General features: G+C 33.9%; 1 protein-coding gene across 2 annotated transcripts in view; it reads right to left on the reverse strand.

The window, feature by feature from the left end:
• Positions 1–12,011, reverse strand: part of Gtf3c3 (general transcription factor IIIC subunit 3) — a 43,851-nt gene that overhangs the window by 9,940 nt on the left and 21,900 nt on the right. For both annotated transcript variants that reach the window (XM_015481181.2, XM_048808228.1), the window contains exons 13-17: positions 11,425–11,560; positions 9,107–9,344; positions 8,226–8,416; positions 6,607–6,731; positions 5,214–5,366 (exon numbers count right to left, since the gene is read on the reverse strand). In XM_015481181.2, the coding sequence (XP_015336667.1) occupies positions 5,214–5,366; positions 6,607–6,731; positions 8,226–8,416; positions 9,107–9,344; positions 11,425–11,560 (843 nt within the window). The remainder of the gene's footprint in view (positions 1–5,213; positions 5,367–6,606; positions 6,732–8,225; positions 8,417–9,106; positions 9,345–11,424; positions 11,561–12,011) is intronic.

A 12,011-nucleotide genomic window follows, 5' to 3' on the forward strand; every position in this document is an offset into this window, starting at 1 on the left:
GTGGTTCAAGAGAGACTTGAAAATGCTAAGGATGTATAAAGTTTACTCAAAGAGGAAATACTTCCCAAATCTAGACAAGGTATTGAAGTACCCAATTACAGGATGGGCAAAGATCACTAGTCAGATTTAACTCAACCAAGTTTACCCTGAAACATAATCAGGCTCTCAGCATTTAAAGAGAGGATTCTCAAAAGAAACAATACATAAGGTGTCCCAATTTGACTGATGGCTGACTTAGCAGAACAATATAGGCCAAGAAAAAATAACATGAGAGATTACAGTGTTCAAGGGAAAAAAATGCCAAGGTCAACCAAGAACACTACACTCAGGAAAGCTACCCTTAAAAAATGAAAGTAATAAAGACATTCTCAAACAAGCTAAAATTTATTACCATCAGATCTGTCTTTTAGGAAATCCTAAAAGGCGTTCTTCAAACTGAAATAAAGTACAAAAAAAAAAAAATGCATGTATATTGGAAGTATAAAATTCACCAATAAGCATAACTATATATAAACTCACTGGTTTTTTGTTGTTTGTTTGTTTTTTTGGTGCTGGGGATTAAACCTAGGGCCCTGCACATGCAAGGCAAACACTCTACCAACTGAGCTACATCCCCAGCCCCTCAGTGTTTTAATATTGTAAACACAGTGCATAAAACATTTTTATCCTCAGCATGAAGAATAAAAAAGTTGCTTTTTAATTTTTTTTAGTTGTTGATGGACCTTTATTTATTTATATGTGGTGCTGAGAATTGAATCCAGTGCCTCACACAAACTAGGCAAGCTCTCTACCACTGAGCCAGCCCCCTAAAAAATAGTTTTTAAATTAACTATATTAATATGTTGAGATAGGCAGTGTAAAAAGTGAAATGGATGTACGTATAGTGGTATATGCCTATGATACCAGCTACTCAGTGAGGTAGAAGGATCACAAGTTCAAAACCAATCCAGGCAACTTAGTAAAATTCTACTGAACCCAGGGTGCCTATCATGGAACTATGTCACCAACCCTTTTTATTTTGAGACTGGTTTTCACTAATTTGCTTGATATTGGCCTCCAACCTATGATCCTTCTGCCTCAAGCCTCCTGAGTCCTAGGGATCACAACCATGTACCACTGCATCCAGCTAGAGTTTTGTTTTGTTTCTTATCTTTACAATAATCAATATAGATTTGCTACCATTTCACCATAGCTTGTTACCAAAACTTTTTTGGTGGGGAGATACTAGGGGATGAACCCAGAGGTGATGTTTACCACTGAGCTACATCCCCAGCCCCTTTTTGAGACAGGATCTCAATAAGTTGCTGAGGCTGGCTTTGAACTTGTGATCCTCTGCCTCCGCCTCCTGAGCTGCTGGGATTACAGGCATGCACCACCAGCCCAAAAGATGTTTTTTATAAGTCTCATAGTAACCACAAATCAAAAACCTGTATCCTTGGTTCAGTGGTGCATGCCTATAATCCCAGAGACTAGGGAGGCTGAAGCAGGAGAATCTCAAATTTGAGGCCAGTTTCAGCAACTTAGCAAGACCCTGTCTTAAAATAAAAAGGGGATATAGCACAGTGGTAAAGCACCCCTGAGTTCATTCCTAGTACCCTACCCCCCTGCCCCCCAAAAAAGCCCAGCATAGTAGCGGCACACACTTGTAATCCCAGTGGTCTGGGAAACTGAGGCAGAATGATCACAAGTTCAAAGTCAGGTCAGAAACTTAGGAAGGCCCTAAGCAACTGTGCAAGACCCTGTCTCAAAAAAATAAGTGGGGGGTGGGGTAAGAGGTGTTAGGATATGGCTCAATGGTAAAGAGCCCTGGGTTCAATCCATGGTACCAAAAACCAAAAACAAACAAAAACCTACAATAGACACACAAACCAATAACCAAGGAATCAAAACACACTACTAAAGAAAACTCAATCACAAAGCAAAGAACTACAAAAGAGAAAAGAATTACAAATTACAAAATGGCAATAGTAAGTCCTCACCTATTGATAATTACCTTAAATGTAATTAAAATTTCCAACTAAAAGACAAATGAATGAATATAAATCATAGAAATTCATTTCATCTCTAAGAATATGCATACTGAAAGTGAAGTCATGGAATAAGATATTACATGCAAATGCAATACAAAAGAAAGCATGAATAGCCATATTTTATCAAATAAGAGAGACTAAATAAAAAGCACAAAATTACCAGAAGGTCATTATGTAATGATAAACAATCAATTCAGCAAGAGGAAATAACAAATATATATGCACACAATTTGTCAAAACACTTAAATATGTAAGATGAATATTAACAGACCTAACAGAGTACCTTAATAGTAGGACACTTTATAACATGCCACTGTCAGCAATGGACAGATCATTCAGACAGAAAACCAACAATTACACCCTGAACCAAATGGACCTCTACAGAACACTGCATTACAAAATACAAATTCTTTACAGCACATGAACATCCTCTAGGACACAAAATAAGGTAGGCAACAAAATAAATCCCAACAAACTTTTAAAAACTGAAATCGCGGGCTGGGACTGCAGCTCAATGGTAGAGCTCTTGCCTAGCATGTGGGAGGCACTGGGTTCGATCCTCAGCACCACATAAATAAATAAAACAAAGGTATCATGTCCATCTACAACTAAAAATATATATTAAAAAATCCTACCAAGTATCTTTTCTAAACATAATGCAATAAAACAGTAATATGGAATTATAAATGAAAATTTCACAGCATGGTCCAAACAACCAATTATCAAGAAAGAAAATTATAAGAAAATGGAAATAAAACATTCCAAAACTTATGGAATGCAGCAAAACCAGTACTAACGGGGTAGTTTAGCACAATTGATAACATCATCAGAAAAGTAGAAAGATCTCAAAATAACCTATCACTTTACCTCAAGGAACTAGAAAAATAAGAACAAATCAGACCCCAAAATAGTAGAAGGGAAGAAAGAGCAGAAATAAATAGAGACTAAAAATAAAAAGACCAGCAAGATAAAGAGCTGGTTCTTCAAAAGGATAAAAATGTAAGCCCTTAGGTAGACTAAGAAAAAAAGATGATTCAAATGAAATTCAAATGAAAAAAGAGACATTACAACTGGCACTACTGAAATATAAAAGATAATCAAAGACAATTATGAAAATTATATGGCAATCTAGAAGAAATGAATATATACTTTACCATGACTGAATCATAAAGAAATAGAAAATCTGGACCAAAAATGAGTAACAAGATTAAATCAATAATAAAGAAACACAGGACCAGAGAGATGGCTTCACTACTGAATTCTACCAAACACTTAAAGAAGAACTAATACCAATACTCAAATTATTTCACATAATGGAAGGGGAGGCAATTCTTCCAAACTTATTATATGAGGTCAACACTACTCTGCTACTAAAACCAGATAAAGAAACAACAGGGTCTGGGGCTGTGGCTCAGCAATAAAGTGCTCGTCTAGCATGTGCAAGGCCCTGGGTTCGATCCTTAACACCACATATAAAAAAAATAAAGGTATTGTGTCCAACTACAACTAAGAAATAAATGGATATTTTTTTAAAGAAAAAAGAAAAGAGAAACAACAAAAAGATATGGACCCTGATAAACATACATGCAGAAATCCACAACAAAATACTAGCAAACCAAATCTAATAACACATTTAAAAGAAATTCTCCAAGGTCCAATGATATTTATCTCAGGGATACAAGGATGGCTGAACATACACAAATCCATATCATTTCAACAGATGCAGAAAAAGAACTGATAAAATCTCTCAACAAGGGACTGGGGCTGGGGCTGAGGCTGGGGCTGGGGCTGAGGCTGGGGCTCAGTGGTAGAGCACTCACCTAGCATGTGCGAGGCCCTGAGTTCGATCCTCAGCACCACATAAAAATAGATAAATAAAATAAAGGTATTGTGTCCAATTATAAGTAAAAAAATAAAATATTTTTAAAAATCTCTCAACAATTAGGTATAGGAAGAATATATCTCAGTATAATAAAGCCATATATAAGATACATACAGCTAATATCATATTGAACAGGAAAGAGCTAAAAGCTTTCTGAGAACTGGAACAAGATAAGGATACCCATTTTCATATGTAACACAGTACTAGGAGTCCTCGCCAGAGAAGTTAGGAAAGAGAAAAAAATAAAGGCATCCACGTTGGAAAGGAGGAAGTCAAATTGTCAATGTTTGCATATGACATGATCCTAAATTTAGAATACCCTAAAGACTCTACAAAAAAGACTCATTAGAACTAATAAATAAATTGAGGAAAGTAGCTGGATATAAAATTGACAAAAGTCAGCAGCATTTTTACATGCCAAAAGCAAATTATCTGAAAAAAGATATCAAAAAATTAATGTTTGGAGAGATTCTTACTCTGATTTGACCATTACAGTGTATGTATGTATCAACACATCACATGATAACCTATATATATGTATAATTTGTATCAAAAACTTAAAAAAATAAAAAAAGAATAGATTAGAATGATGTTTTTAATCTTCCCCAGGAGAAATCTGTGAGGTCAATAGGAGAAAACAATTGCAAGGATTCAAAGTGATACCTATAAAATTAAGGTATCAATATATAAAAATATTTATGAAATAATACAAAAGTATATTTTATAAACTTAACTATAAAAGGATACATTGGCTTAAGACCAAAGTCAAATGAAGATAAATACAAGTTATATATACTCATATATATACATCTAAAAATTAATAATGAAAACATACTCTTCTTTAGGAATTCAAGTATCCATCAGACTAAACAAATATCATCATAGTACTGGCAACACTTTACCTGTTTTAAAATAAGAGGCTATCTTAAAACAAGAGGCTATAGGAATACTAGTCTTTATAAATGTTAGTTATACTTGAACTTAAAAATGAATAATGGCAATCATTCAACACTTGGGCTTCATATCTACCAGTTCCTATCTGTAAAGTACAGGGGCTATCTTAGGACAAATCACAGGGTCATCACAAATATACATGTTCATATGATTGCTGATCATGTCATAAGGCTAAGATGTAAAAGATCTATCTGTTGCTGAACATAATTACAAATACACTGAATTAGGGAAAAATACACATTAATAAAGAAGCTATAATTTCACTGTCTGAACCATAATACTTAACTAACTGAACTTATCTATAGATGAAATGAAGTGATTCCTTAGTTAAGTAAATTATACAATACCTCTACTACAAATGGAGGGAGCTCCAAGGCCTTCTGATAATAGTGAATTGCAAGATGAACCAGACCCAGTTGATGAAGGCCACGGCCCAAATTGTAGAATGATTCCTGGCAAGGTCCACGTAAACCAAGGTATCGATTAAGGAAGGAGAAGCCCTACCAAAAAAAAAAAAAAAAAAAAGATAATTCAGCAGCTTACTCATTTGGTAAGGATATACTAAACTATATATGCCAGGTATTGGGAATAGAAATATTGAAGGAAAAAATAAAAGCCCTACCCTATAAGAGTAAAGTATACGTTATACCATATCATATTTTGAGGCAAGCACTCTACCAACTGAGCTATATCCCCAGCCCTCCATATCATATTTTGGATACATCAAACATATAAGGAAATCAGCCAGGCATAGTTATACATGCCTGTAATCCCAGACACGAGGGAGGCTGAGGCAGAAAGAATTCAAGTTTGAGGCCAGTATGGGTAAGTTAGTGAGACCCTGCCTCAAAATAAAATAATATAAGGCTAGGGATATAGCTCAGATGTAGAATGCTCCTGGGTTCAATCCCTAGGATGAGAAAAAATAAATATGGAAATCATAAAAACAAAGTGTTGAAGATACAGTGGAAATAAGGCTGGTATAAAATCTTATCTCTTGGAGTTTATGGTAATCTTATAAGAGAAGACAAACTACAAAACATGTAAACAGGAAAACAAAAATAATTTTTAATTTTTATAAGAACCAGGAAGAAATTTGCTTTTTATTGGTGGTACTGGGGATCAAACCCAGGTCCTTGCACATGCTAGGCAAGCCCTCTACCACTGAGCTATACCCCTAGCCTACCCAAAAGGAATATTAAAAAGAAAAACAAAAAAACACCTTCTTGGTGATGGTGTAAGAAATTATGTGCATCCAACATTCATTATCATGTGTGTGTGTGTGTGTGTGTGAATGTGTGAGTCTCATCCCCAGCCCTTTCTATTTATTAATTTTGAAACAGGGTCTCACAATGTTGCCAAGGCTGGCTTTCATCTTGCAATCTTCCTGCCTCAGGCTCCCGAGTCACTGGGATTACAGGCATGCACCACCATACCTGACTATATAGTTATATTTTTAAAAACTAATTTAAATTAATCTTTAGGGCCTAGAAGAGCAGAGATGTTGGGGCTCCAGAGTATAAGGGAGGCTGCATATAAATTCCTCTAGATTTTGCCTGTGTCTTTTTCCCCTGTGATCTGGTTGTGTATCCTTACTACCTTGCTATATAATAAGTCTTGGCCAGGAGTACTGATTCCCAACATGTATTGAGCAGGTATTACTTTTGAAGTAGAAATTTTAAAAACATTAAATATGTTAATTTTCAAGGAACATAAAAATGAAAAATCCAAATGAATTACCTGCACAATAAGAGCATGTCTCTTTAACACATACTTCTGAGATGCCATGTGAATAAAGGTTAGGCCTATACAGAGGTTATAAAGAGGTTCATTTGGATAAGTGCGAAAGGCTTGCACATACTGCCCTGGAAAATAAGAAGTGGTGTCAGATGATGTGACAAGAACAGAGTTCCTTATTTCCTTAACATGTATTCAAACATTTTAAGGCTAAACATATAGTTCTGTCTTAGATATCAATCATTACATATTAATTTAATTTAATAGCAATATGTAACACAGAACACAATTAGAAGTGTCTCCATAAATGTATCTTGATCATGAAAATAAATGTGTAACTAAAAGTAACTTTTTTTTTAGCACAGCTAGATATTTCTATGTAGAATAATATTTCTTTAAAAAAGCATCAATTGTGATCATAATTCTATTTATGATCTTAAATCTATTTAAAAGCATGGGTGAATTTTTATAAAATTAATTGTTCTAATAAATTCAAATGTGATGAATTATAGAAGTGAGAAAAGGGAAAAGAAGCTTTGTTTCTTAGATTCAGTGTTTTCTTAAATGTGGCAACTGTATTTTTCCCAAGAGAAGCTCATGTGTCTAATAACAATTTGGGGTTTTAAGAATTCTGATATAAATTATCTCATGTTAAAAAACAAATGAGGTAGGATAATTTAGCCAAATTTATCCTACATAGATGAAAACTTCTATTCCTTCTAGGTTCTATTCCAGGAGGAATGATACCACAGGTTTTTGTTTTTGTTTAAGCAGGAAAGATGGTAAATGGCCATTTGGACTTTTCTATTTTTACTGTCTATGAACATTTTTTAAAATCTCAATTTTTCCATTTTCTAAATATTAAACCAACAATTAGAAAAAAGCATACATAGTAAAATTCCAAAAGCTGATATTTGAGGTTACTGGCTGAACAATTATAAAAACATCAGCCATTCACAAACATGAATTTTTTTTTAACTTTTAAATAGCCAAAATTGCAGTTTATTCAGAATTAACTTGGCAGCAAAAGAGATGTGCCTAAGTTTAAACATTTGGTTAAGCATTTTTCTTCTTGAGTACCTCTAATTCCTTATTTTTTTTTCTTTTTATGAGTAATGAATTTCCTTGAGTTTAATTGGAATTTGTAAGCATCATGTAAATAAATCTTATAAGACTTGCCTCCTAGAGGAATGACTATCAGCAAATCTTAAATCCTTTTTTGCAAATAGCAAACCAAATTAGGGGCAAAGCATTCATAATTACTGAAAATTATTTTAAAAACAAACAAACCTTAGTAGGGAGATTTCTTGATCTTTAAAATGAATAAGTCCTTTCAGAACTAAAGTTTAAGAATAACAAAAACTATCATTATTGCTAATACTTATAGCCACTCATGCTATCAATGTACCAAGCATTGTTTTAGGTAGTTTATATTAACTCATTTAATTTGCACAGTAATCTCTAAGGTAGGTCCAATTATTATCTCCATTTTAGAAATAAAGGAACAGAACAGAGCAACACAGAATAGCTGTTATTTAAGCCTAGGCAGCTCTGCTCCAAAGGCTTGGTCCTTTAACATTATACTGTTTATGCTTAACGAAGTCATGTGCCAGGACACTTACCAAGTGCATGCTTAAAACTTCCAGATACAAATGCATTGTGTCCATTTAAAACACACAGGGCATGATTATCTGGGTTTTTCAGCATTAGACGGAGACAGAAGCGATGATGTCTTACATCTTGGGAGTGCATGGTAACTTGATTGAAAATATTCCAGAGCTGGGGTTTATTGACATTTTCCATTACCATTATCCTATTGCAGAAAGAAGGTGAGGAGGAAATGATGATTTTTTTTTTTTTAAAAAAAAAAAAAAAAGCCCATTTCCTGATTTCTAAGAATGAAACCCTTTAACGCTATCCTAATACTAAACTGTACCATCCCCAACAAGGAAAAGCAAAGTGCTTCAATCTATTTAAGCAAAACCTCTTATACAATAAAAGATTTTACTCAAAAAATGCTGCTTAAGTTAATATTTCTACATCTTGTTTCTGTTTTTCAACAAAACTCTTAAACCAAAAAAAAAAAAAAAAAAAATTCAATTGGTTTCACTTTTTCCTCTCCCTGCCCAGCTGAAGTACTATAAGCATTTAATGAATAATAATATGCTCCTGATACTGAAAAAGGCTTTGTACATAACTCAACCCTCATAATACTATGGGGGAGTAATGGTATTAAGATGTCCTTCTATAAATGGGAGAGAGAGGCACAAGAGGTTAAATTAACTAGTCTTAAGTCACAAAGCCAGGGCTGGGATTTGAACCCAGGAAATCTAGCTCTAGAGTCCATGCTCTCAAATGCTGCCTCTGAGAATCACCAATGAACTGAACCAGCACACAACGAAAGCTAGTAATAAAATAGCTTATTAATTCCTGACTATAAGTCTAAATCAAAGTAAATGTATATTCTATCATAAAGAATCTGATGAAATTATTGGAAAGTCACCTGATGTAGTTGTATGCCTTTCTGAAATTTTTATCCAGAATTGCAGCAGACAGACCAAAGTATTCTAGTTCTTTGCGTTTTTGCCTGTCATCATAAAATGAATAATATTCCAATGAAGAATCTACAAGTAACTCGGCCTCTTGAAATCGGGATAGATCACATAAAGAATATATGGCCTTCAATAGAAGGTTCCACCAGTCATCTTTTGGCAAGACACTTGTGAGTACAGCAAATATTGCTAAAATGAGACCAATGAAAACCAGTTAGGTTACGGTATTTCCAGAAACAGTGTATCAGAAAGAAAAATTCACATGCTCTATTTTAAGATAAACTTAATAACCACAGCCCTACGGGCCTAAATTCTTACCAATAACACTCCTTACAAAAATGAGCAGGGAGTAGTTGGTTGTTTACACTCCTTCAACACTATCCCCCTTTTTCTCTGCCTGCTTAACAATACGCAATTGTTAATTCTCATTATGACTTGTTCTCTACAAAGTCCAACTAACCCCATTTGCATTTTTTGGTACCAGCTAGGATGTATGCTCCTCCAGAGCAGAACAAATGGCCTTTCCATGATTGTGATCAGATAGAGGATTCTGCACATACAAAGCATTCCAATGCCATTTTCTCAGCTAATGACTTCCAATTTATATTTGAGATTAAAGTTGTTCTTGATCTTTTTCTAATCAATTTTATCTTTCTGAAGTTTTTCTTTTAACAACCTCCTTGTCCTTCTTTCTCTGTAATATGCTTCTCTTTTATAGCCTTAAAAATTATTAAAAAGTTTTTTCTGTCCTTGATCCAATAATTCTCCTTGTGGGAATCTATCCTAAATAATCAAAATATGGATAAATCTATATGTACAAAGATGCTTACTCCATTATTTACAAAAAATTTAGCAGAAGTATCATATATAAAAATGATAAGGAAATGATTAAATTATGGAACTGCTATCCAAAGGAATATTATATATTCCTAAAATATAGCTATGACAAGAGAGTAATATGAGAAAATTTCTGTGAGAAAACATTAAGTGAAAATATCAGAGTATAAAGTTCTATTTAACATAAAAAGGTTTAGCTCATCCACCCTGGGACACCATGAAAGGTGATCCCCACCGTGATAACATTAACAAAACTAACCAACAAGACCTTATGAACCTAAGAAAAACCAACAACAGATCTGAAATGAGGATCCACTGAAACAAGCAATATCAGATATAGAGAAAAACAAAACTTAAGGAAACATGGTCTAATATATACTACAGAGGTAGAAAATGTTGGGATAAACCCAGAATTAATGAACTGGAGAGCTGGCAGGGCTCTCAGGCATTTACAGCTAGATGATAACCAGCTAAGTCCTCCTGCCTTTCTTCCAATTCTAATAATGCTACAGTGATTTAATAAATGTTTGTTAAATTAATTAATAATGAAGTCAGATTCTGCCTAATTTACACCTCTAGTTTAAAGCCTTAGTCATTTTCAAAATTTTCTGAGTAATAACCTCACCCAAACATACTTGATGCTTTTCCAAGTAAAATTAGATGCCTTTTAAAGTCCTAAGACTTGAGAGTAGGTCATAGCAACTTATTTTCAAAAAGTTTCTATGGCTATTACTACATTCATCAAAACTGAAACTGAATGGAATGTATATAATCAAAGTGACTGGACAAATAATTGGTTTTGCCACCAAATCTTCAAATTTCTCCAAATATACTTTCTTCTTAAAAGTCAAAATTACCCAGGTGTGGTGGCACACACCTGTAATCTGCGTGGCTCGGGAGGGTGAGGCAGGAGGATCTCAAGTTCAAACCAGCCTTGGCAACTAAGTGAGACCCTGTCTCTAAATAAGATATAAAGGGCTGGGGTTGTGGCTCAGTGGCAGAGCACTTGCCTAACATGTGTGGGGCACTAGGTTCCATCCTCAGCATCACATATAAATAAGTAAAAAATAAAAGTACATCAACAAAAAAGATATAAACAAGGATTAGGGATGTGGCTTAGTAGTAAAGCACCTCTGGGTTCAATCCCCAGTACCAAAAAAAAAAAAAGAAAAAGAAAAATCAAAATTAAAGTTTCATTTTTCAACAGAAGGTTGCAAGCAGATGTTTTCCTTTTAATATTTTAAAAATTGAAGTATTTAGCCTTGACTTTTAACATCAAATGAGTTTATTATACCTGAGAGATATGGATTCAAAATTTCATTTTATTTGAAAAGGGTATATTTTCAACTTGATTACTGTCAGATATTACTTCATGAGATACTCTGAATTCATCGAAGTTATTTATATATAATAAAGCAAATGAAGAAATTACCTTTTGTATCACAATTTGCTGTCTCTTGATCATTGTTGTCTGATATTTTGTCTCTTGATACTTTAATAAGGTAGAGATGCCTCTCTCCAGATTTGGAACTAGATATCAGACAGACTTGGGCTCTGTTCATAGCTACCTGAATTAAAGAAGGTAATTAGTTTTATTAGTCAATTAAAGAAAACTGAAGAGCCACAATTACCACAAATGTGACTGAAAGCTCCTCCAGTAAGGGGAAAAGAGGTCAAATTATTACAAAAACACCCTAAAAGTAGAATAAAATTGATGTTTTTTTCTTTACCAAAAGAATTTCGGTCATACTATTCATCTTAGATAGGAAAAAGAAGGCAATTCACATTAACTTTATAACATACACATAGACATGCCATCTCCCTGCAAAAACAGCCAAACTCAGAAAGGACATCAGGTCTAGAAGAATTTTGGCACATAGTTCTGCCTATATGGTCAATAACTGATGATACTATGGCTCTCACTTTTCTAAGTAACTTCTAGGAAAGGTTTTATTTCATGTACTCTATGGTCAAGTTTATAATATCAGGTAGAACTTTCAATTATACACCACTAATTAA

This window comes from Marmota marmota, unplaced genomic scaffold (assembly GCF_001458135.2).
Source record: "Marmota marmota marmota unplaced genomic scaffold, marMar, whole genome shotgun sequence".
NCBI lineage: Eukaryota > Metazoa > Chordata > Mammalia > Rodentia > Sciuridae > Marmota > Marmota marmota.